This window comes from Carcharhinus amblyrhynchos, chromosome 2 (genome assembly GCF_965287045.1).
Source record: "Carcharhinus amblyrhynchos chromosome 2, sCarAmb.v2.hapA, whole genome shotgun sequence".
Classification (NCBI taxonomy): domain Eukaryota; kingdom Metazoa; phylum Chordata; class Chondrichthyes; order Carcharhiniformes; family Carcharhinidae; genus Carcharhinus; species Carcharhinus amblyrhynchos.
The window spans coordinates 140057458-140084586 of NC_137325.1; the positions used below are offsets into that span (position 1 = coordinate 140057458).

General features: G+C 38.6%; 1 protein-coding gene across 4 annotated transcripts in view; it reads right to left on the minus strand.

Annotated features, from left to right (window-relative positions):
- Positions 1 to 284: 284 nt before the first annotated feature.
- The window catches only part of LOC145359003 (meiosis-specific coiled-coil domain-containing protein MEIOC-like), an 82474-nt gene continuing 55629 nt past the window's right edge, over positions 285 to 27129 (minus strand). For all 4 annotated transcript variants that reach the window (XM_080213374.1, XM_080213364.1, XM_080213381.1 and 1 more), the window contains 3 exons: positions 18943 to 19077; positions 10488 to 10668; positions 285 to 9929 (listed from right to left, as the gene is read on the minus strand). In XM_080213374.1, coding sequence (XP_080069500.1) covers positions 9643 to 9929; positions 10488 to 10668; positions 18943 to 19077 — 603 coding nt within the window. In that variant the 3' untranslated portion in view covers positions 285 to 9642. The remainder of the gene's footprint in view (positions 9930 to 10487; positions 10669 to 18942; positions 19078 to 27129) is intronic.

Sequence of the window (27129 nt, forward strand, 5' to 3'; positions counted from 1 at the left end):
CAAAGATGTGCAGGTTCGGTGGATTGGCCAGGGCAAATGCATGGGGTTACAAGGATGGAAAGAGGGCTGGGTAAGATGCCCTTTTGGGGAGTCAGTGCAGACTCAATGGGCTGAATGGCCTTCTTTTGCATTGTTGAGATTCTATGATACCCCCTCTTTTGAGAATGAAATGGTCTTCTGAGGTAAAAATGTCTGATTTTCAAAAATGCAATGCTTTGTTAAAAGCTGCTGCTGTATGTTTACAGGATAAGTTTCATACTCAAGATTAAAAACAATCAAAAAGGTTAACATCAAACTAATTTAAACTTTTATTTCTTTGCAGTAATGTGCTAATTTTCAAACTTTTGTTTTTTAACAGAGCTCCAAAGCTGCTACATGCCCCAGTTAAATATAAACAGTAACTTTTAAAATAATTCAGCACTTGAAAGCCACGGCTGACTGCAATAAACAATAATTTGTTTGTTAGCGAGACTGAATTCAGTAACATTTGTAACACAAGAACATTGTTTTAAGTGATTCACAAAGACAGTACATTTATAATTAAATGGCATTCATTAACATAACTTTATGATTGGTTGACACAATATGTACGTACTGCTGACTTCTCCTCTGAAAGTCCTTGTTCTTTTTTTGAGATAAGTAATGACTGAACTTACAGATTAAACCACATTTTGTACATCTGTGGAACATCTCCAGCACAGAGCAACCCAACCACATGATTCTATCAACTGGAACTAAAATATTAAACCTTTGTCACAATATTTATAGAGCAGCAATATAGGTTATTTTCTTCCTGGTATATCCAGTATATGGTGACAGCATCTTTTAGTGAACATTTTTATCCCCTAAAAGTCAATATCATGACATCTTTTCTAGCACCCCACTGTCACAGGAGAAGTCTGCAAATGCACATTGGTCTTAAGTCACTGAACTCTTCTACCTTAAGGAAATCATGGAAATTCCTATTATAAGTGAATCATACAAGTATTCTAGAAATTCAGTGATTTAGAAACATGCTCAGTTCCAGTTTGTCTCTGGCTAACACAGTTAAATAAAAATGTCATTCAAAAAAAATTAGTTGCAATGGTTAACGACCACGTTGACTAAGAAAAGTGCAGTAAAAAGATTAACTAGTCAAAGCTCAAATTATTTGGCTTTTGAAAATGGTCCCTCTTTGTCGATGAATATCTAACAAATTATGATAATTACATTTCCCCTGTGTATAAATTAAGTATTCTTATTTGTGGGGCAAACATATCAACATTCTTACTCAGGCAAACTAAATTTCCTGTATATTGTATTAAAACTAATATTGATGATCAAGGCAAAAGACATGATTAAACATATTATATTTAAAAGCTTGGAATTACTGAAGTACCGCAAATGCTTTAATTTTCAAACTGGGGCAGAAGTGTCAAGGGCAAACCCCTTTTTTTAGATGAACAAATTCAGTGAGAAAGGGGAAAGTATGTAAGCGCTTCATGACATTCTAGCACCTAAAAACTATTGTTCGCAAATTTCACACTGATCTAAGATAGAACATACTGACATTATGGATAGCATACTCTTCATTTGATGAGAATACAGTTTGTAGATTATTGCATAAATTACATTCCATGCCATTAAATACCAGTGAAGGTTGATTGATTTCACAATTAAGCAAGTGCCTCATGCCTTTTACTGAACCAGACTAATACAAATACATTTAAGAAAATTAGCATGCTACACTGTTAGCTATACATTGTCAGATATTATATAACTGATCTTCCGTGAACAGCTAGCAGAAACTAACAACATTTTAACTATCAGTAATAACAAGTGGAATTATAAAGCTGCTGAATCCAACATACATACAGCTTTTTACCATTTAAAATAAAATATTATCAGTAAAAGGCACATTACCATATTTAAAATACACATCAAAATGATTTAGAAAGATTACACACACCATGAATACAAATTAACACACATAACCCAAAAAAGTAATCTACAATGCCCAATACATTCATCACTAGAGCACAATCCAGTATGGCTACAAAAATAAATTTGTGTAAACAAAATCTAAGATTTTCAAAAATGCACAAGCAAATCATCTTTTATTCCCTTCATCACACTGCCGTACATTTAAATGTGTACGGTTTTAATGCTTTATTAAAATCTGTAGCAAACTATTTCCATAAAATTTATACCAAAAATGAGAACTGTAAACCTATTATACAAAGGCATGTTGCAATCTAGGTTATAAAAGGCAGCACTGATTTCTGTGGATTTTGACTGTAAACCGTATTCCTTTATAAATTCAGAATGTTGTAAAGTTATTGTATGGACCATACTAACCAGAAAGGTGAAATGTATTCATTCTTTTCAGAGATTAATATATTGAGGAATGTTTCAACAAGTTCAATTCTTGATTTCTAAATTCACCTTTCTTATAGAAAACTACTTCTATCCCCAAATAATCCCAAATTGGTGACAGTTATCAGTTCAATTAATGCATTAATAAAAAATAAATTGGGTAATTCAGAATGGAAAAAGTGTTCCGACAGCATGGATTTTTAATTGTGAATAAAGTGATAAATATAACTACAGTTTGAATGTGTGTAGCCTTTAGGGTCCGATATATGTGACCACAAACTTTAACTGAAGATTGGCTTATAAAGTTTCCACTTCTGTGCTTGAAAGCCCTCAATTTTCTGTCAATTAAAGTTAAGTGGGCTAACCAGAGAGCAAAACAGAATATTTATCTTTAAGGTATTTCAACATATACATAATTTTAAGAGTTTTGTGTTGCAGTATTAAATTAGAAATTGCTATGACTGGGTACCATGAGTGTAATTAAGGAAAAGAATTGTGCAAGATGGATTTTTTTCATGTTATTGGCCCAGCATGCTTTAAGAGTTTTTTAATGCAACAGATTGAGAGCTAAAGTTTGCAGAATTTGGATTTTGTTTACCATTAGATGACTGGGAGGACCAACAGTTAAAAAACTCAATTTTATTAGGCAGACTATGCATTTTAGGACATAGGAAAGCAATTTAAATAGCCCTTAAATATGCAATCTCACCTCATGCCATACTAACATAGTGCCAGCTGTTTTATTAGCATATAACAGCAATTTTAAAACAGCTTCTTAATGTAAAATGTATTTGAAGCTGTGATTCAGTTCATAGCATTCTTATCTCTGAATCAGGAAGTTGTATGTAGTCCAGAGACTTCAGCAGGAAAAGCTAGGTCTATACTCCAGTGTGGTACTGAGAGAATACTGCCCTGCTGGAGGTGTTGTCATTCGGATGAGACTTTAACCAAGGTCCCGTCTATGTGGAAGTGAAAGAACCAACTACTATTTGAACAACAGGAGAGTTAGATTTGGTGTTGAGGCTAATGATTATCCTTCAATCAACACTATCTGATCATTGTCAGATTGCTCTTTGTCAGAGCTTGCTGTGCACAAATTGGCTGCCACATTTCCTACAATAGTGACCACATTTCAAAAGTGCCTCATGGACTATAAAGCAAATGAGATCATGAAAGATGCTTTATAGGTACAAGCCTGCCTTTAGAAATCTGGCAGTCATTGGTCCTACACAAATTACAATTGAAGCTCTTTTCAACAGAACCAATGAAAATTAGATTATGGTTGACCACAATATGAAGTCATGCGAGCTTAACCAAAGCCTAAATGCTCAAATCGATTATGTGTCACCATTTAATTAGAAGATAAAGTTGTTCTCATATGATATAAATGAACAAATTATTGGATTAAGTAAATTTTGCAAAAAGGAAGCCAGTACGGAGTATTTCACTCTTCCCTCAATTTTCTATTAGAAAGCATTAACTCAGCACTGATTTGTTAACCGGTTTTCCTTAATCCAAATACCAACACTCACCAACTTTTTACTGTGCAATGTTACACATTTTTGGGCAATACATAAAAGAATGAATATTTATCATTTTAGGGATCCTGTCATCCCAAAACCTTTACTTTTAGAAAGCAGTCACTATTATTTTGTAAGCAAACTCCAGTTCATACATTTATTATTCATTGATTAATATGTTAGTATAAAATGGTCCACAAACAATTAATGAATGTATTTCTAAACTGTTAAGATTTTCCAATATGAGCATATCTAAACTGAACTGTATTATGTTATGAAACTAAGATTAGTAAAAAAAAATGCTTTACTTTCTTGGATAAACATGCATGAAATGCAATCCTGTTTTGAAAAATACAATTTGTTGGTTTAATTAAACTATACAGATTTACTAAATGTAATAAGATTTAAATTAAATCTTAACAATTTGTATATGCTGGCTGCCGAGGAAATTAATTTTAAACATTAGGAACAAAACGCATTCCATACAAAAATCTTTAAAAATACATAAAGTGAAATGAAATACTGTCACATTTGGAAAGCTCTTTAGACTTTTGTCTCTTGCATTTTTCAGATGATTTCTGGTTGTTTTTAAATGTAGATCTTAATATGGTTAAATCCAAAGACACTCAGTGCTGCCCTTTTCAATAATTTTATGTGTATGCAGAACATGTAATTTCAGTGCGTGCTACTATGTTGCCTTTAAATCTAATCTCATGGTTAGAATAGTCTCAAAGAGATTCCTCCCTGAGCCAATCTTTCCAAATACAAACTATGAATACTACCTGGTTTATAATACCATTTTTCAAAAATAAGATCATATGGTCATTTTTATTAAAAGCATTAAATTGACAAACAAGTAGTGTAATGTGGAAGAAAAAACAATTTTTGACCTATATTAATAGTCCTATAAATATTTTAATCCTTCTCTACATTCACAAAGCTTTAAGATGCAAGACTTCTGATTGTCTAAGCCGAAGTATGAAAACTAGCATGTGACTAGCTCTAGGTAATAGAATGTCTACAGTCACAAAATGGTTCCAGAATTCTAGAAATAAATCAGTTAAACAAAAATAGCTTTGGTAACCTAGTACTGTACATAGTTAGATTTGTGAAAAATACTTTGCACATATAACCCAAAAAACTAAATATTAAATATATATTTCCTGAGTAAACAGTTAATCTGATTATTAGGAAGGTTTGGCAAGAATGATCCCATTAATACAGTACATTAGATACTAAATCTGAATTTAAATTAAGATTGAATCAATATTAAAATAAATATATGGAATGCTTTAAAAATTATAATCCTGTAAACTGATATTACTAAAGAATCAATTTTGTTTTCATTAAGTGCATGCTAGATCAAATATAAGTACTACATTTATTTCCCCACCGCAGAGGGTTAGTAAATCTAAGAACTAATCCTGAGTAACAGTTCTTTTTCTTTCTTAAAACTTTTTATACAACTTATAGACTTAAAATGAGATTACTCAAGTTATGTAGCACTTGTACCCATTCATTCAGTCTTTTAGTTCTGAAATGCAGTGATGGTGACTATATTACAAAGATTGCACTATGGGAAACATCAGGCTAAACACGTTGGATTACGTTTTAGCAGAGCAGTTTATAATTTAGTTAATCCCTCAGTTCAACTAAGCATTCAATGGGGTTCTGGTAGATAATGCTTTTCAAATGAGCAAATAAACTTTTGTTTCTTGATTTGCATCTGTTCCTAGGCCTCAAAATAGATAAATTAAAGTTGTCACCAGATCCTAATTCAACAACATCAGCAATCCAGGTATAATAAGTATAATTATTTTTGAGTGCATTTGCATCAATTCAGCAGGAAAAGCACATCTATTTAAGATTAGGAGCATATGTTTCAAACCAGGGCAGCTAATATGCCTCTTTGACCAACATCTTATTTAATATTGGCCTAATTTGCATTATGATACAAATGTGGTTTAAAGTTCTATTCAACAGCTGTCTTGCAGTTTTTAGGTGGGTTGCTTAAACTTGCACTTTTTCCCCAACTTTATCGACAAAGCTTATACACAAGGTAATTATCAAATTGGGTACCTTTCAGGACACGAGAAATAGTATATTTTTTAAAGCAATTAGTGAACGGGGTAAGAAAGATTTCATGTGAATACTATTTGTAACAGCAAACAAATTTATAAAGAATACACCTGCAATTTTGCTAAGAGCAAACAGAAAATCCTCTCCCAACATGCATGGCCAACCTTTGTTTTAACAAAAAAGTAATATTAATAAATTATGCATCTTTTGATTTAAGTTTTTAAGATCAATTTTTCAGTAAAGTTTGAAGTGACCATTTCTGCAGATTTACACTAGATAAAATTAGAAGAGTAGCAAAAATGCCACTTTTAACAGTAATTATTAAGGAATTCTCCAGCAAAATCCTTAAAACATTGGAAAAGGCTTTCTCGCCAACGATGAAAGGAAATGAGTATTACTGCTAGGGATTTAACTCAACGTTCCTTCACAAAAGTGTGGGGTATAGGGAGGGAAAAGGATTAAAGACAAAAGAAAACGTTAGTTATTAAAATTCTTGTTTTCCCCAACACCCTCGATCAAAAATACTATGGTTTAACATAACGCATATTTAAATTTTACGTATCCATGGAGTCCTTTTCTTAGTAAGACAGTACTCCAATAGACAGTGATGTCTTGTGCACAGTGATGCCATTCCCATTTCTGAGCCAAAAGCTCTAGGTTCAAGGCCTACTTCACGATTTGATGGCATTAACAATATGATCAAACTGGTAGATTATCAACTTGCAAATCCTGATGAAAAGAATGGGAGAGTTTCTTGGTCAACCATACTGCAGAAGGCAGCAGAAATGCATGTGAATCCTACCAGAGTGAAAAATATGATCAATAAGGGAAAGACTGTCACCATTAATTTTACTTGTGGTGAACAGCAATTATTTTCCTTAGAAGGAAATATGTTCATGAGTGAAAGACTGTAAATTTATTAAATTATTTCTTCTGAATCCTACTTGTGAAATTAGAAAAGCTAAATGATGATAGATTGGGAAACATTAACGCGCAAAGGGATATGGGTGTCCTTGTACACCAGTCACTGAAAGTGAGCATGCAAGTGCAGCAAGCAGATAAGAAGGCAAGCCTTTGCTGCAAAAGTATAGGAGCAAAGTTATCTTACTGTAGATGTACAGGACCTGATAAGACCACACCTGGAATACTGTGTGCAGTTTTGGTCTCTTTACCTAAGATAGGATATACTTGCCAAAGGAGGAATGCAGTCAGTGTTCACCAAACTGATTCCTGGGACGACAGTATTGTTGTACAAGGAGAGATTGGATCAACTGGGCCTGCATTCATTGCAGTTTAGAAGAATGAGGGGGAGCTCATTGAAACACTTAAAATTCTGACATGGCAGAACAAACTGGATGCAAGAATGATGTTTCCGCTGGATGGCGGGGGAATTGGTATCTAGAACAAGGGGTCACAGTCTCAGGATACAGGTAGACCACTTAAGACTGGGGTGAGGAGAAATCTCTTCACTCAGAGGATAGTGAAACTCTGAAATCCTCTACCACAGAAAGCTGTAGAAGCCAAGTCACTCTATATATTTAAGAAGGGAATAGAGAAATTTCTAGACTCTAAAGATGTCAAAGGGTATGGGGAGTGTGCTGCAATATGGTGTTGAGATAGAGGATCAGCTGTGATCATACTGAATGGCAGAGCAGGCTAAATGGAGCTAAATTAGTGTACTCCTACTCCTATTTTCTATGTTTCTAACAAATTTCCCCCCCTCCTCCAAAATAACGGAAAACAAAATATGATGCAAATCATTCAGCATTTTTAACTGGAGCTGAAATACATCCTCCCCTGCTTTATACACCTCATCTGCCACACAACCTGTGACTGAGCCAGTACTTATTATGAATTATTACCTTAATAAGTGTAATTATATAAAATAACAAAAAGTTTAAAAATGAAAAATGTTTTTTTTTTGAGAATATGTGGGTACTAGCAGAATTTTAGTTTTAGATAGCTATAAATATGGTTTCTTTCATGGGTTGTTAACCGTAATGAAACATGTTACAATAAAATTTTGTTTTTTAATAACCTCACCACATTCTTTGGAGTCCAAATGCAAGAAGAGTGAGCTCAAAAAAAATTAAAAGTTAGTGATGCACATTTAATTGTTTGAGCAGTTAAGCCATATTTGTGGATGCATGTACAATTCTATGACCAGATAATTCATCAATTTAAAAATCGGATGACTGCTTTTAAGTGCTTAACATAATTAACTAAATTATTCTTGGGTGCACAAGCACATAACTGTGTATTTCTTTAGAAAATAGTCTAAAACAAAATAGTTAAATCATATACCCTATAACTCTAATTCCATAACCTCTGAGTTATGAAACTTTTATCAGCTGTTTAGTTAGGTAAATATTCTTTTTCCAAACAGCTCTGTTTTTGGTTTGAGGATTTCCTTTGCCACTATGATCTGCTTTATTCATGTGACTACAAAGTAGAGTTAACTGTAACATTTGAGTTAAAGTAATCAAAAGCAATTGATTTTCTAAAGTTTTTCCTTATAGGAAAGGATCCCAATTTGGGTTTTCTAAACTCCTTTAAGCCTTTTATACTATGGAAAGTGAACAGTACTGCTTAGACGTTCCAGTGCTTAAACTAAATTTAGGCTCTGACCAGGTTACATAACTAATTAAAAGAAAGGCAAGATTGTAACAAATTCTGTAACAATGCACAGAATTTCAGCTGGAATTTGAAAATAAATAATCCATTGAATATAAAAATCAGTCCAAATCTAGTGGGTTTTATCACCATTACTTTTGCTTAGAAAGCTCAATGTTACAGTTCGTCTGATTATGTGTTAAGCTTTTAGTTGGATAGGTCTAATGACAGTTATTAAATCTCATCAAAACGGAACATGTTTTCAGCTTTCAGTAAATGTTCATAATCCAAAGTACTAATTAAAAAATAAGTCTATAGAACATGCTTCATTGATTGAGATGTTTGAATAAATTCAACTCATAGTAGAAATTATACTGCTGTTTACAAAGTAAAAAAGGTAAATTACTAGAATTCTTTACAGGTCTCAAATATGCCAAAATCAGGCCAAAATGGATGCTACATAAAACTGCAAACAGTACTGTATTCCCTTCGTATTGTCACAAATGTTCAATATTTCTCACCTCATTTTTTAAATTCTTGTCTCAAGTCATAAGGAAAAAAAACAGCAATTATTTGGTTTCTCCTCTAATCCAGACAAGATTTGGTGCAATTTCCTGAACAATATGGTTACTATCTGGTGATATTAACATACACCAAAAACCAGTTTCAAATAGAAATTGCCAATTTTCTGATGCAACTGAATTGGCTCATTACAACACAAACTGGTGTAGCACCAGGATTTCACAGAAGTTAGCAAAAATGATATTTTCACACTGTACTGAGATCAAATTTCACTTTTCAAATTTTCTTAGAAATTGATGACCAAACGATATCTTTCCAAATCCCTTCTCCTCTCTCTTCTCAGATATACAACTTGCCCTTACCATTCAGATTACCAGAATAATTTCAAATTTAGGGAAGCTATTTTTTTTAAACTTGTGTGGCTCATCATTAATCCTAGTTCACACAATGCAGATTCTTCAATACTGCTTTAAACACTTCATCCATAGTTTGACATATTCCACAGCAGAACTCACAAAATAGAACAGCAGCTGCATTTAAAGCTGTTACTTTTTCAACATACTTCTCTCTTACAATCATTTTCTATCTTTATTGCTGCATATCTAGCATGATCAGATTCAGGCCTCTCCTGCATTTTCTCTTCACTGAATCTTTTGTCCTCATTTTTGATAGCACCCCCTTGACCCAGCTCTTTTAGTGCTTTTTCGATTTCACCTTGCTTGACTAGTGTCCCAAGGGAACATTTTGGCAAGGCCATCTGCAATGCGCACCAGAGAGCAGTGCGTGCCTTGCGTGTTGACATAGTTAAATCCTTTATGGCAGCTGCCAGGGCCAAAACATCTGCAAAAGCAAACAGGCAACGAAGATATTATTTATTACAGATAACAAGAGGACTCAAAGTCAGCTCTGGACAAGAACACATAGCAAATGACAGACAGCAAAACATTTCTTTAGAAATCAGTCAGTAGTCAATTAGCAACACATATCTAGCTCACTGCCACATGTAGAAGCTTTGTGGTCCAACGTTTATAAGCTTCTCAAAAGCTTTTCATCTGTGCATATGAAACAATAGTTACATTTTATATTGCATTTTTATTAGACTTGAAAGTTGTCAACTCAATGTTTTATCTATTTTATACTGCTTTATAAGCTAACCAAAAAAAAACTTGGCTTCGGGTATGCCCAAAATTGTGAAGGGAAGAATATTGGGACTAATGTTTCTGAAAGGGTTAGATTCTGACTATGACTTGCCACTTGCCAGACAGAATGACTGTAATGTTCTATTTGTTCAATTTCCCATACAAAGAAGGGTGATATTGTAACAAGAACACACTCGATTCTCTTTTGCTTAAATTCCAATCACCAATGCCTGAAGCTAATATACTGTGAACTGCTTACCCTTGTCATCATTGTAGCGAGGTGCTCCTTGTCGCTGACGATTTGCAGCATTAATTATTTCATCTTTACGACGTGCTTGAGTGACATGAATGGCTTCCAAATGGCAATTGAGGGTTGAAGATATATTAGCATGAACAGGAGAACTTCGGAGACGTTCCATTTTGCCAAGCAAAGTCAAGACCTGTCACACAAATCAAACATTAGCTAGAAAGACTTCCATTCTTAGTGAACATGTTACATTTGTTAAGAGATGAACTTAACTAGGCTAAATACTGCAATGATAGGTATTTCTCCATAAAGTTCCATTTTGGCTTCCAATTCCAAGAAGTAAAATTGGAAAGTATAACCTTTGCATTAATTTCTGTTTACCAGTTTCAACCACAGTAACTTCACTGCAATTTTAATGTAAGCCTACTTGTGACATTAAATAAACTTAAACTTCTCCCTTGCCTCTGAGACAGATGGTTCAAACTCCAGGATTTACGGAACAATAATCCAGGTTGACACTACAGTATTGAGGTGCCATTTTTTGAAGGAGATATGGAGGTAATGTCACTGGATGAGTAGTCAAAAGCCTGGACATGCTCCAGAGGCATGAGTTTGAATCCACTACATCAGCTAGGGAACTTAATATTCAATTATCAGCAGAGGAGGCAATGTGTTTAGGACTGACAGGAGAAAAAAAAAGCTCTTTTACAAGGTATCGGGCGCCCAACTACAAAGTTAACCTGGCCAGACATGGATGGGAATCTTCCCTTATCAGTTCTGTCAGTCACTTCCTTTTTGCCTTTTCATATCTTGTATCCCTGAATTTTAAGCACTCAGTCCAAATCATTTTAAGCCACATTTCCATTATTGCCACTACATCAGATTATCTCAATATTTGCGCTTGCGGCCAGGGCAGGGAAAGAAATTAGCAGCTCTCGCGCTTCTCCTGTTTCTAGATCCCTTATCTATTTCTGCTTCCATCCACCAGCACCCCGCCAAACTTTAACCCTTCTTCTTGATAATGCATGATATATTTTCCCCTTTCAAGATTTGCAAATCAATTCACAAAACAACCACAAAGAAGTCCTGGTAAAATGATAATACTCATTGTTGGCATCTGGTTACAAATATGGTATATATTAAGAACAAAGAAAATAACAGCACAGGAACAGACCCTTCAGCCCTCCAAGTCAGCACCGATCATGCTGCCCGACTTAACTAAAACCACCCCCTCCCTTCCGGGGACCATATCCCTCCATCCTCATCCTATTCATGTATTTGTCAAGACGCCCCTTGAAAGCCACTATTGTATTTGCTTCCACTACCTCCACCAGCAGCAAGTTCCAAGCACCCACCACCCTCTGTGTAAAAAATCTGCCTCGTACATCTTCTTTAAACCTTGCCACTCGCATCTTAAACCTATGCCCCCTAGTAACTGACTCTTCCACCCTGGGAAAATGCTTCTGTCTATCCACTTTGTCCATGCCTGTTGTAACTTTGTAGACTTCTATCAGGCTGCCTCCTCAAAGTCTGTCGTTCCAGTGAGAACAAACCAAGACTCTCCAACCTCTCCTCATAGCTAATGCCCTCCATACCAGGTAACATCCTGGTAAATCTTTTCTGTACCCTCTCCAGAGCCTCCACATTCTTCTGGTAATGTAGCAACCAGAATTGAACACTATATTCCAAGTGTGACCTAACTAAGGTTCTATAAAGCTGCAAAGGCTTGCCTATTTTTAAACTCAATGCCCTGGTCGTTGAAGGAAAGCACACCATATGCCTTCTTGACTATTTTCCCCACCTACGTTGTCACTTTCAGTGACCTGTGAACCTGTACACTCAGATCGCTTGCCTATCAATACTCTTAAGGGTTTTGCCATTTACTGTATATTTCCTATCTGTATTAGATCTTCCAAAATGCACTACCTCTCACTTGTTCAGATTAGGTGCTGCATGAGTCATTGATATTGAAAGCAGGAACAATATAACGCAGCACTAAGTTTATGTGCATCCTGTAGGTGATCCCACTGCAATTACTAAACAAACTAGAGAGTACAAATCTTAGTTTAACAGCATTGTGCAATGTTGTTAATCTGACAGGAAAATAACCCATTAGCCATTTATAACACTGAGCAGATAATACTGATTTCAGAGATTGCCTCAGACGTCATTAGCATATTCTGCACATCAATGACAGTAAATTTGTATTGGAAGAAAGATTCAATATATAGTGGAATGATTGAACAACTCAGGTCTTCACTGTCGGTAAGAAGTTTTAGAGCTCTCAGGTGTCTGTGTGACACAACCTTTAAGAAGCCAGAGGACAAAAGACTGAACGGTTCACAACTGAATCTGTGTTTCCTTGAACACAAGCCTGAAGATGCTGCTGATTGCTCATTCTTCTCACTACAATATATTTTTAACATCTACAATGCAATACAACTTTTGTTTTACAAATTTCAACAACTCATTAAAAGCACCAAGATACAGTGGGATAATAGGTAAGCAGACAAAAAGACTGAAGTAAATGGAAAAGACTCTTGAGAATCATATGCCAGTTACTGGTTCACCATGAGCCTATTTATGCATCCTTCTTATGAATTTCACCACACAAAGCCTGCTCAGTGAACTTACTTTGGCAACAAATTAAACAAGAACTCCAGCCATGATTCCACTCTCCGTTCGCAAGATAATTATGGATGAGAAATACCACCTAGCCCAGTTCATCTCATCCAAAATGACAAACATACATATTGGGAGCAGGAGTAAGTCATTCTGCCCCTTGAGCCAGCTCCACTATTTGATAACATTGCATATATACTAGTGACTTAAACTCAGCAATATTTAATTGTCAAGCAATTTTGAACATCGTGAAAGGTGCTGTATAAATATAGGTTTTCTTTTTGTTTCATTTCAGCTGCATCCAGTAGGCAGAATGACTGCAGCAATTGAAACTGGAGGCCAAATCAATTGTTAGGAAAGTGGCTACAAAAAAATCACAACATTTACAAAACAATTTAATTCTGTAGCTAATGCAACCTTTCCATTCTGATCTCTCTGGCCTTAAACTACTGTCATACAATTGCATTGTGCACTGTGAATTTACAGCCTATCCACAGATTCCCTATAATGTTTCATTACATTTGTACTCAACGCATGTGCAAATAGTATTAAAAAAGATCTAATTGCTCGAGGTGTGAGAAACAGAAAGATCAAGTGGAAAAGCTTACTTAATAAATTAGAAATTCCAACAGCAAAAAAAGTGTGACAGTGAAGTTCCAAGAGAAATGTCTAGAAGCACTGGAATTGGATTTCTATAAAGCCCCTTTATGGTAAAAACCCATTAGGCTGTTTCTTTGGGATTTCAATGGATTTTGCTTGCCAAAGGTACAACGGATGATCAGGAATCCTCACTCCCAGAGAAATTTTAGTCCCACAGTGTTACTACCTTTGGCTAGATTATGCGCAAGATCGAATAGAAATTTGTAAAACCTCACTTTAAGCAATCTCTTAATGATTGACAGATTTTTTTCCTGAAACTTTACAGAAGTCAAAAAGGGTGATTGTGAGTAAAAACCCCATTTTGCATCACTTCTGGTTTTTAGTTTCTTACATTTATTTTGATGACACATAGGATTCTCAAGCCTCTGGTACATCAACACTGCACTTCATTATAATTGTACCTACTTTAGGGCATATTGAAAATTTACATTGCTATTTATATGCTGCTTTAAATTCAAAACAGAATTTTTTAGAAATATTTAATTGACCCACCTAACCCTCAAAACTCTCTCCAACCTTCCCAACAACAGCCCTCCACCCCTCTGCAAGCCCCCCACAATCCCAACTCTATCCTCCCCATTCACATCCCCTTCAACTTCCCAACACTCATACAACTCTCTCCACCCAATCTACCCCACTCTCCTCTAACCTTCCTCAGCCCCCACAAACCCTCCCTCCAACTTCTCTTCAAACTCCCCTCAAGGTCTCCCACAATGCTGTTACCATTTTTCAGCTGAGAGCACTCTCATTAACAGTTGCACTGCTGCTGACCTTCAGGTAGCACCATCCTCCCCCCCAATCTTCTTCCCCCTAACCCCCACAGAGTTCCCTGCTCAATCATGCCCCCTTCTGCAGAGTTCCCCCAGCAGTTTTTTACTGAACACATATTTAAAGACAAGGAAAAATAATCTGGGATGGCAATGAAAAACACAAAAATGTACTGAGATCACACCCAGCCAGCAGGACCAAGAATTGGACACAATCTCAGGTGAGGGTAAAAGTTACAGGAGATGCCACCAATCCTGCAATATTTACTTTCATCTAATTTACTGTACATACAATAACCACTTTAAAAATGATACCTGCAAATAAAGGATACTTGATGCAACGTCCCTTGTGTTTCTAATTTACAGGTTTCATTGTATTTTTTTTGAAACATTTAATGAAGAAATAACATTAGTATTTCAATTATTTTGACTTAAAACTTCAATAGTTAGAAGTAACCTTTTCCCCTAAACCCTTCCTGCAGACAAATGGTTAAAAATATTCTAAAACATAAAGGGCAGGATTCTCCAATCTCCTTCATTCCCATCCAATTGCCAGCAAGAATGGAGATTTTGGCGCTCAGCTAAAAGTGCATTTACTGCAGCAGCACCTGACGCAGACAGGTTGGAATTTCCGACGATAATCTTTTGCTAATCTTCCTCCACAATTCAATGATCTAGTTATAATAAGAGCAGGGAATATTAGAAATATACTGCCGACATGAGGATCTAAAAGAGGGAGGAAGAGCTGTTGCAGGAGGAGCCATGTGTCAGACTGATGAGGACGGTAATTCTGACAAATGCCTAAGTTTTTGCAAAGCCAGAAAGGTTCCATGTCTTCGCCAAAATGGCACCAGAGCCCAAAATCTTGAAGTCTGTCAAACCCAGCCACATCCCATTTTTGCTGGTGGTGGGAGGGATTAACAGGGTCACACATCCCCAATTCACAGAGGCAGCTGCGCATTTAAACGCGCAACTACCTTCAAACAGAAGAAATTTCGGTCACCCAAGCTTCTGAAACATGACTCATACGAAAAGATCTGAACCAGCTGGAGTTATTTAAAGAGGTAAGATACCCTTTTGGGAGGGGTCAGGTTCCCTCTGGGATTGTTAGTCGACACGATTGTGTGTAAAAATTGGATAAAGTCTGTGGAACTGTCAGGCTGTGAAATTATTTAACTTCCTTGCCCTTTAACAGTTGAAAAAAAAATCCAGTGTGCAGCTGAAAAGCAAAATTGATGCTTGAAATTTCAATGGATGGAAATTTCAATAGGCATAGATTAATTGGAGACCTGGACGGAGAGATGGCAGATGGAGTTTAATCCGGACAAATGTGAGGTAATGCATTTTGGAAGAATCTAATACAGACAGGAAATATACAGTAAATGGCAGAACCCTTAAGAGTATTGATAGGCAAATGGATCTCGGTGACAAGGTACACAGGTCACTGAAAGCGGCAATGCAAGTGGAGAGGGTAATCAAGAAGGCGTACGGCATGCTTGCCTTCATTGGCCGGGGTATTGAGTTTAAAAATTGGCAAGTCATGTTGCAACTGTACAGAACCTTAGTTAGGCCGCACTTGGAATATAGTGTTCAATTCTGGTTGCCACATTACCAGAGGATGTGGAGGCTTTGGAGAGAGTACAGAAAAGATTTACCAGGATGTTGCCTGGTATGGAGGGCATTAGCTATGAGGACAGGTTGAAGAAACTTCGTTTGTTCTCACTGGAACGACGGAAGTTGAAGGACCACCTGACAGAAGTCAGATTATGAGAGGCATGGACAGAGTTGATAGTCAGAAACTTTTTCCCCAGTATGGAAGAGTCAATTATTAGGGAGCCCAGATTTAAGGCGAGTGGGACAAGATTTAAAGGAGATGTACGAGGCAGAGTAGTGAGTGCTTGGAACTCATTGCCAGGGGAGGCAATGGAAGCAGCTATGATAGTGACTTTTAAGGGGCATCTTGACAAATACATGAATAGGATGGGAATAGAGGGATATGGTCCCAGAAAGGTAGGAAGTTTTAGTTAAGTCGGGCAGCATGGTCGGTGCAAGCTTGGAGAGCCAAAGGGCCTGTTCCTTTGCTGTAATTTCCTTTGTTCTTTTATTGTTCACATTGACTGAATGCTATTATAGTTTTCTTTTTATTCATTTGTGAGACATTGGCATTGTTGGCTGGCCAGCATTTATTGCCCATCCCTAGATATCATTGTTCAGAAGGCAGATGAGAGTCAATCACATTGCTGTGGCTCTGGAGTCACATATAAAGTTTACTTATTTGTGTCACAAGTAGGCTGACACTAATATTGCAATGAAGTCACTGTGAAAATCCCCTTGACACCACATTCCAGTGCCTGTTTGGGTACACCCATGGAGAATTTAGCATGACCAATGCATGTGGGAGGAAACTGGAGCACCCAGAGGAAATCCATGCAGACATGGGAAGCACATGCAGACTCCACACAGACAGTAATCCAAGCCAGGAATCGAACCCGGGTCCCTGGTGCCGTGAGGCAACAGTGCTAACCACCGTGCCACCCCTCATAACTAGACCAGACCGAGAAAGAATGGCAGATTCCCTTCCCTGAAGGTCATTAGTGTTTTTACAAAAATCGGCAAGGTTTTATGGTCATCAGTAGATTCTTAATTCCAGATTTTTTTATTGAATTCAAATTCCATCATCTGCCACGGCAGGATTCGAACTCAAGTCTCCGGAACATTAGCTGACTTTCTACATTAATCGTCTAATAATAATTTCACCAGCCCAACGCCTCCACCTCCCCACCCAGCTTTGCTGCTTCCACAATCTATCACGATCACAGTAGTGGTCTGTAAATTTAGTTTGATTGACAACTCCAAATGGTCTTAATGAGATTAGCTGTCTTTGATGTGGGGCTATGAATACAAATATTGAATAACGGGATTACATACTGGAAGAGATTTTAAATTATTGGATAGGCTTTTATCAATCATAGTGTTTTTTAAAAATATAGTAAAGTCTATAATAGATACTTAGAACTTTATTTCATGTCAGCATGATTCCTGAGGTCTGTCCATGGGGAATACTCAGTCAGTTAGCACGGACAGTGTAAAGGCAAAGGATGCTGGCCATAAGTTGGCACTATGTTGGCATGGGGGGGGTAAGTTGGAATGGGGTGGATGAGGCACCATAAAGGTAGGTAGTGGAGCATAGTTCGCATGGTAGTTATGAGGGGTCATGAGGATGGGAAGAGGAACATGAGCTGGCATAGAGGGTAAGAAGGGCCATGGTGGTACATACAGAGGCATGAGGAGACATGGATGAGTCATGGAGATGAAAGCTAGAAGGCTGTTTTTATTACAACTGGGACAAAGTTCCAAAGCATCAAGGAGAACCTTTAAAACCAGGCCATTTCAGCACCCAGCATCGCCTATGGATGCCTTCGCACGGTTTTTGAGGTTGCATGACCCCTCTTAGCACCTGTGTCCCTGGAAAGAAAATCTGCAGGTCACATCAGGTTTTCTTGAGTCAGATTCATGGAATCAGAATATTCCATTTTATTAGAAAGGTCCCACAGACTCACTAATTTATTATTATATGCAATTCAACGTGGAATGCTTAAACAGCCACTTATAAGTGCCAGAAACTTACAGAGGTGCCTATTTTCAAAACTGTAAAGATGATGACGACACGGTTGAAGGAAAAAGCAAAACATCATCACAAAGGCAACCTCTCACAACTCCTAGTATTTCTCTGTTGTTTTGGCAGAATCTCAGCAGTTTTCCTAGCTTCTCTCCTGCATGGTCTACTGAAAGCAGTTTAGGTGGATTGGCCATGCTAAATTGCCCCTAGTGTCCCATGTATAGGTTAGTGGGGTAAATATGTGGGGTTATGGGGATAGGGCCTAGGTCAGAGAGTCAGTGCAGACTCAATGGGCCGAATGGCCTCTTCTGCACTGCAGGGATTCTAAAATAGAGAAACCAATGCCAAATTTAAATTGAATATTAAAAAGGTTATTAAATGTTTACAAATTGTACTACTAGAAGTAATAAATTTGTGTCCATATTTCTTCAGTTTTGTGGCAACACAAAGGAAAGGAAAAATTAATGAAGAAGGTTGTTATGTATTGGTCTAGGATTGTTCTTTCGTATCCATTTCAAAGATACAATATTAGTGGCCTATCATCAGGTTGCTTCCCTATTCTTTCTCTGCATAGCCACTGGGTGGTTGGGTACAGCCTAAGACCTTCATGTTTAGCGCATACCTAATATTCCTTTGTGCCTACTTTAATTGAAATTTTTATTTTAAAATCAACTTCCTATAATTACAAAATAATTCAAAATTGAATGTTAATTAAGGCCTGAGTGAATGGACAAAACAACAAAAACAAATTGTGATAAAAAATTAAACAGAAAATAAACACTCCTAATACGAAACGTACCCTAGCTTGTTCACGTAACTGATCAACAATTAAACGATCTACTCTTGAGGGATTGGAAGGCAGGCGAGGAATAGGAGTATTGTTTGAACTGGACACTCGCTTTCCAGGAAAATTTCTTGCAAGCTCAGCTTCAGTCTGTAATAAAAAAATAAAATAAAAGTGAAGAATGAGATTAATGTTTTAAATTTGTCTTCCTAGGTGTCTGTTACAAGTTCGTGAAGTAACTTTGATGAATAGGTTCATATCATTTGTGAACATGAATGGACACAAGTGTAGAGGAATATCAAAATTTGCTAATGATATGAATTAGAGAATTGATAAACAATGAACACTCATGAACTGAAGAAACGTCGGAAATTCAGTCAACACATTTTTAGTAAAAGGACAGAATGGAAACATACCCTAATAAGATAAAAATTCTCAATACAGAGAGGAACAGAAAGATCTAGATTCAGATCTTAAAAAATAGTTTCAGGCAGAAAAGATCAAAAAAAGGCATCCTAAGCGCTGAATATAGGGGCACTAATTATAAATTCAAGGAGGCAAATGAATCTATACAGGGAACTGGTTAGGCCACAATTGGAGTACTGTTTCTTTGCCAGTTTACAAAGCATCTAACAAAGCATTGCCTTCATTGCTGAACATCACACTAACATGCAGCCAAGTGCTCTTATGCTTTTGGCTAGCAGGGGAATGCAGTTAGGTCTTGAAAGGGAAGATGGAGAAAGGGTTAATGACATTGGGACCTCTTTTCAGGGCTCCACTTCTCAGACTTTTTTCTCCTCTCCTTCCACTGCACAAGACGCTTCCTGCCCCATGACCAAATTTACCTCCAAAAGGTGGGCAGATTTTGATGCGGCCTTCACGTGCTCCAAGATTCAGAGACTATCTGTTCTAGGCATCTTGTGTTGTCAGAACAAGAGAACCAGCAATCTAATTGTAGTTCTTCTGAAACTACAGGGATAAAAGAAAGTATAAAAGAACATTCTTAATTACCCTTACTGCATCAAAATCTGCCTCCCCGTGTCTGAGAAAATTCTTCAATGGGGTGTAAACAAGTTGGGAAGAAAATGGAGTTGTCGATAGATGTCCCTCAATTTGAAGATAACATCAATTCAGGGTCCTGAATTTCTGCCATGTAACAGAACAGGCCGCTTCTCAACCTGCATATCTTTGGGCACATGAGGCAGACAGTCCATAATGCAATGGGATCTAGAGTACAAGAAACTTTGTTTTTTCCCTTCCCTGCAGCTGTTCTACTTGTGATTAAGGCGTTGTGATTCAAAGCATCCTGCAGCTTGATGGACAAGTTGTGACTGTTCTGAACACTTGATAACAAGCTACTACTAGACAATAATGTTAATGATCCAATATGCTTTAAGAAGAGCTTCAGAATATCTTTGAAGCAATTTGTTGAAAGTTGGTCATTTGACAACTGACAGAACAGGACTGGTCTGGTAAACAGTTTTTGACCATCTGGATATGGTGTTCAGTCCATGGAAACTGATTTTGCAGTTTTGCCTGAATGCTTGTGGCACTGGCTTTAACAAAGACATTAGCATTTGTTCAATAGCCTTCGACAGAATCTGGAGAATATGACAGGTATTACTGATATACAGTAACAATAAATAAATAATAATTTATTTATTATTCTTACTTGTCACTGATATACAGTTCAAATCTCACTGCAGCATAGGAATAAGTTGGCAACAACTGCTCTGCATACCAGGGCTTCTGTTGATTTGCAGAAGTTTTTGTTGTCAAACACTCGCTTGTTTGTAGAAGATCAAGCTGGTGCTGATGATTCAGTATTGGATCTCTTCACTAATGGTGGCCTGTTGGAAGAGGTGGTTTCCATAATATGGGAAGTGTTCAACATATTCCAGAGTCTCTCCTTCATCATACAAAGGGTGGAAAATCTGGCTAACTGGGTGTAGGTAAATATATAAGTTTTGTTTTGACAACACTCCTTGTTGGTAGAACTGGAGAGATCAAAATGTTGTTTGCAAATCTGGTGCAGAGTGGCCAATGACACTGCCATCATGTGCAAACGGTAGATGATGAGGGGTGCAGATTGGTTGGTAGGACGGCTGAGGAACAGTGGAGGATTTTTAAGGAGATCTTTTTCGATACTCAGCAGAAATATATTCCGATGATAAAGAAGGACTGTAAGAGAAGAGATAACCAGCTGTGGTTATCGAAGGAAATAAAGGAGAGTATTAAAAGCTGATGCATTCAGAGCAGCTAAAAATAGTGGGCAATTAGAAGATTGGGAAAGATTTAAAAGACAACAAAGAATGACTAAGAAAGCGATAAAGGAAAGATAGAGTATGAAGCTAAGCTAGCTCTAAATATAAAAAATGATAGTAAAAGTTTTTACAAATATATAAAGAAGAGACTAGCCAGAGTGAATGTTGGACTCTTGGAGGATGAAAGGGGGGATTTAGCAGTGGGTAACGAGGAAATGGCTGAGGCTTTAAATAAGTTTTTTGTGTCGGTCTTCACGGAGGAGGACACAAATAGCTTGCCGAATATTAGAGATAGAAGTATGGTAGGAGAACATAAGAACATAAGGAATAGGAGCAGGAGTAGGCCATCCAGCCCTTCGAGCCTGCCCAGCCATTCAATAAGATCATGGCTGATCTGTCGTGGCTCAGTTCCACATTCCCGCCCTCTCCCCATAACCCTTAATCCCCTCTCTTATCAAAAACCCATCAACACGTCTTAAAAATATTTAGCAAGGTAGCCTCCACCACTTCAACGGACAGAGAATTCCAGAGATTCACCACCCTTTGAGTGAAGAAGTTCCTCCTCAACTCCGTTCTAAACCAACCCCCCTTTATCTTGAGGCTGTGCCCCCTAGTCCTACTATCCTTTCTGAGCGGGAAGAGTCTCTCCACCTCTATTCTATCCATCCCATTCATCATCTTATACGTCTCAATGAGATCTCCCCTCATTCTTCTAAACTCTAACGAGTACAGGCCTAGTTTATTCAGCCTCTCCTCATAGCTCAACCCCCTCAACTCCGGCATCAGCCTAGTAAACCTCCTCTGCACTCCCTCCAAGGAGATAAGGTCCTTAATGCAATTACTGTCACTAGAGAGGTAGTGCTTGATAGACTAACGGGACCGAAGGTAGACAAGTCCCCGGGACCGAATGGAATGCATCCCAGGGTTCTGAAAGAAATGACAGAGGTGATAGCGGATGTCTTAGTAATTATTTATCAAAATTCGCTGGACTTTGGAGAAGTGCCGGAAGATTGGAAAACGGCTAATGTTACGCTGCTGTTTAAAAAAGGTAGCAGACAAAAGGCAGGGAATTATAGGCCGGTTAGCTTAACGTCCGTCGTTGGAAAAAGGCTAGAATCCGTCATCAAAGAAGAAGTAGCAAGACACCTAGAAAAGAACGGTTTGCACGGATTCGTGAAGGGGAAGTCGTGTTTAACGAATTTATTGGATTTCTATGAGGATGTAACTAGTGCAGTAGACAGAGGGGAACCGGTGGATGTGGTCTTTTTAGATTTCCAGAAGGCGTTTGATAAGGTGCCTCACAAAAGGTTGCTGCAAAAGGTTAGGGTGCATGGAGTTGGGGGTAAGGTGTTAGCGTGGATTAAGGATTGGTTGTCTAACAGGAAGCAGAGAGTTGAAATCAATGGGTGCTATTCTGGTTGGCAGTTGGTGACTTGTGGAGTGCCACAGGGATCGGTGCCGGGGCCTCAACGGTTTACCATTTACATAGATGATCTGGAGGAGGGGGTTGAGTGTAGGGTAACAAAATATACTGATGACATGAAGATGAGTGGAAAGCGAATTGCGTGGAAGGCAGTCTGCAGGGAGATCTGGATAGGCTGAGTGAGTGGGCGATGACCTGGCAGATGGAGTATAATGTTAGCAAATGTGAGGTTATCCACTTTGGTAGAAATAATAGTAGGAGGGATTATTATTTAAAGGGCGAAAAGCTGCAGCATGCTACAGTACAGAGGGACCTGGGGGTCCTTGTGCACGAAGCGCAAAAACCCCGTCTTCAGGTGCAGCAGGTGATCAAGAAGGCAGATGGAATGTTGGCCTTTATAGCGAGGGGGATAGAATATAAAAGCAGGGAGGTCTTGTTGCAACTGTACAGCGCACTGGTGAGGCCGCAACTGGAGTACTGTGTGCAGTTTTGGTCACTGCATTTGTGAAAGGATATTTTGGCCTTGGAGGGAGTACAGAGAAGGTTCACCAGGCTGATAGCGGAGATGAGGGGGTTAGCCTATGAAGAGAGATTGAATAGACTGGGTTTGTACTCGTTAAGAGTTTAGAAGGCTGAGGGGAGATCTTATAGAGACTTGCAAGATAATGAAGGGGCTAGATATGGTAGAGGTAGAGAGATTCTTCCCGCTTAGAAAGGATAGCAGAACTAGAGGGCACAGTCTCAAAATAAGTTGGGGGGGGGGGGGGGTTGGTGGGAGGAGGAGGGGGAGGAGGAGCAGTTTAGATCAGAGTTGAGGAAACCCTTCTTCACTCAAAGGGTGGTGAATCTCTGGAATTCTCTGCCCATTGAAGTGATGGAGGCTACCTCGCCGAATATATTTAAGTCACAGGTAGATAGGTTTCTGATAGACAAGGGAATTAAGGGTTATGGGGTGAAAGCGGGAAAGTGGAACTGATCCACTTCAGATCAGCCATGATCTTATTGAATGGCGGGGCAGGCTCGAAGGGCTAGATGGCCTACTCCTGCTCCTATTTCTTATGTTCTTATGAGATCTGTGGTGGTCAATTTAGTTTTGGCACAGAGGCAACTAAGATTAGTTTTCTATCCAAATGGTACTTACTACTGGTACCAAACAGTTGATCTTTGATGAGGTAAATAGCCATTGTCAAGTGTGATTGTGAATAGTGTGGGGGCTATCATATTGCCTTGCCTGACTCCAGGCAAGATTTTGAAGGTGTTGGTTTCAGATCTCCCATTTAAGACAGTTTCAATCATATCATCATGAAGCAATTGCAGGGTTGTGATGAAGGTTCTTGACCATCCAAATCATTAGAGCCTCGCAATTCATTGAGTTAAATGCTTTGGTTAAGCCAATTAATGAATGGAAGTGTTCTTGGCGTTATTCTTGATAGTTTTCTTCAATTTATCTGGCAATAAAGACCATGTTAGAGGTTCCCTTTGAAAAAGGTCTTAAAGCCACACTGTGTTTCTGGCAGGATTTCCTTAGCCACAGGAAGTAGGTAACTGAGGCAAATGCGTGTCAAGATTTTCCTGATTATAGACAAGAGGGAAATACCTTGAGAGTTTCCACCAAATGATGCATCTTTGTTCTTGAAGATAGTTACAATTAATTCATTCCTGAAGTCACAGGAGAGTGCTTTTTCTTCCCAAACCCACAGGATGAGTGCACTGAGTCCTGACATGAGCAGAAGAACATGGCCAAGGGAGTGTCAAGTATGAAAATGTGAAGCTATTAACTTTGATAGAAAGATTAGAAAACAGAAAGTGGAATTCTCCAACCTTGAGACTAACTGCAGGAGGCTTGGTGGTGCTAAATATTGGGGGCTGGGGGAGACCTACATCAGATTTGGTGCTTGGAACCTCATTAATTATTCATTAGTTATGCAAAGGTGAGTTCACCTCTCCTGCAGGCTGTCTGCTGATTCACCTGCCTATCGTAAGCTAGCGGATTTGAAAGTCCCAGCACCATATTTAAACACCCGTCCAGTGCACTCGTATCACTCTCTTGTATTTATTGTATTTACCAAACCATTCAGGATGTCAGCAATCCACAGAGAAAAAGGTCAGTAGCCTGAAGTAGAAGGTAGCACAATCTTCCAGCACCAGAGCCATTGAGGCCCCCAATTCAGGGAGCCCAGGTCTAACGCACGTCCTCTTCTGCAAGGACGGCTCAAAGAAGCAGTGGACTTCACCTAACCTCTCCGGTTCAGGAAACTGTTGTGCAGGAGGTGAGCTTGCCTGTCATCTTTCCAGTGCATGAAGCAGATGAATTATCTCATCCACTCCATCAGGGTAAGTCCTCTCTCAGCCCCCTCCACTATCAAACTCTCAGTATGGCATCATTTACTGAAATAGCTACTCTCTTCATGGATCTCACATATTCAGTTGCAGGAAACACATATCAACACCTTTCCATCTACCTTGTTGCTTGAACTTCAATTTGGCAGAAAAATTGGCACGTCTGCTACATTTCTCACCAATGTTTACAGATGCCCCATAGAAATCATTATTTCTAGTTGTATCAAGACTTGGTATGGCACCTGCTCAGTCCAAAACCACAAGGAACTACAAAGGGTCATGAACAAAGCCCTGTCCATCACGCAAACAGCCTCCCATCCATTGACTCTGTCTACACTGCCCGCTCTCTTGGAAAAGCAACCAGCATAATCAAGGACCCCACACAGCCCAGACATACTCTCTTCTACCTTTTTCCTTCGAGAATAAGATACAGAAGTCTGAGGACAACTGACTCAAGAACAGCTTCTTCCCTGCTGTTATCAAACTTTTGAATGGATCATCTACCTTGTATTAAGTTGATCTTTTTCTACACCCTAGCTATGACTGTAACACTACACTCTGCACTCTCCCGTTTCTTTCTCTACGTATGGTATGTTTTGTCTGTATAGCACACAAAAAACAGTACTTATCACTATATACCAATGCATGTGACAATAATAAATCAAATCAAATCTCTATTCCTTCTGGGTAGGGTGCACCAAACATAGGGTGCACCAAACATTTTGCCCAAGCTTTGCTCTCTGATCACATCTCTTTCGTTTGTCTCCATATTGGTCAAACTTGCGCACAAGCATGAATGAGCTCAGACAGGGGAATGGACAGCAGAGATCATTGTCCCTGTTTGATGAGGCTCAAGCTCAGTCCATCTCACAAACCAGCCTCCATTGACTCTGTCTACATTCCCAGCAGCCAGCATAATCAAGGAACCCACATACCCCGGACATTCTTTCTTCATCTTACTCTATTGGGAAAAAGATACAGAATCAGTTTCAGCTCATCCACTAAAACCATCCTTCTGTCATTTGCAGGTACAAGCAGGATGCGGTCAGCTAGCCAGCCCAGCACTTCTATGGGCCCCTGGATCAAGTCTGAGGATAAGGGGGCTTTGGAAAAACCATTAACAGTGCTCAGCTGCACCCTCCACCAGTGCAGAGACCGAATCATCAGTGGGGCATAGCTCAAGGTTGGAATCAGGGTCACTTTCTGGAGAACGTCTTACAGACACTCTCCACAGCAACTGGAGACAGGGCCAGCCCAGATCTCCAGCAGTTCAAGGGCTACTAGAGACCAACCACCTGCTTAGTCCCAGTTAGAACAAAAAACAAAGAAAAAACAACACAGGAACATGCTCTTCGATCCTCTAAGCATGTGCCAATCATGATATCCCAACCAAAAAAAAGCTTCCGCCCTTACTCAGTCCATATCCTTCTATTTCCTCCCTATTCATAGGCTTTTCATACATACATAAAGAGCAAGAGGGTAGCCAGGGAGAGGGTTGGCCCACTCAAAGACAAGGGAGGGAATCTATGAGTGGAGCCAGAGAAAATGGGTGAGGTATTAAATGAGTACTTTGCATCAGTATTCAGCAAAGAGAAGGACTTGGTGGATGATGCGTGGGTAAGGGTGTGTAGATTGTTTGGGTCATGTTGAGATCAAAAATGAGTTATCGAGGGTCTTGAAAAACATTAGGGTAGATACATCCCCAGGGCTAGATGGGATATACCCCAGAGTACTGAGTGAGGCAAGGGAGGAAATTGCTGGGGCCTTAAGAGAAATCTGTGCATCCTCACTGGTACTGGGGAGGTCCCAGAAGACTGGAGAACAGTTAATGTTGTTCCTTTGTTTAAGAAGGCTGGCAAGGATAATCCAGATAATTATAGGGCGGTGAGCCTTACATCAATGGTAGGGAAATTACTGAAGCAGATTCTTCGAGACAAGAATTACTACCACTTGGAAATAAGTGGACGTATTAGCAAGAGGCAACATGGTTTTGTGAAGGGAAGGTCGTGTCTTACTAACTTGATTGAGTTTTTTGAGGAAGCAACAAAGATGATTGATGAGGGTAGGGCAGTGCATATTGTCTAAATGGAATTCAGTAGGGCATTTTGACAAGGTCCCGCATGACAGACTGGTACAGAAGGTGAAGTCGCATGAGATCAGAGATGAGCTGGCAAG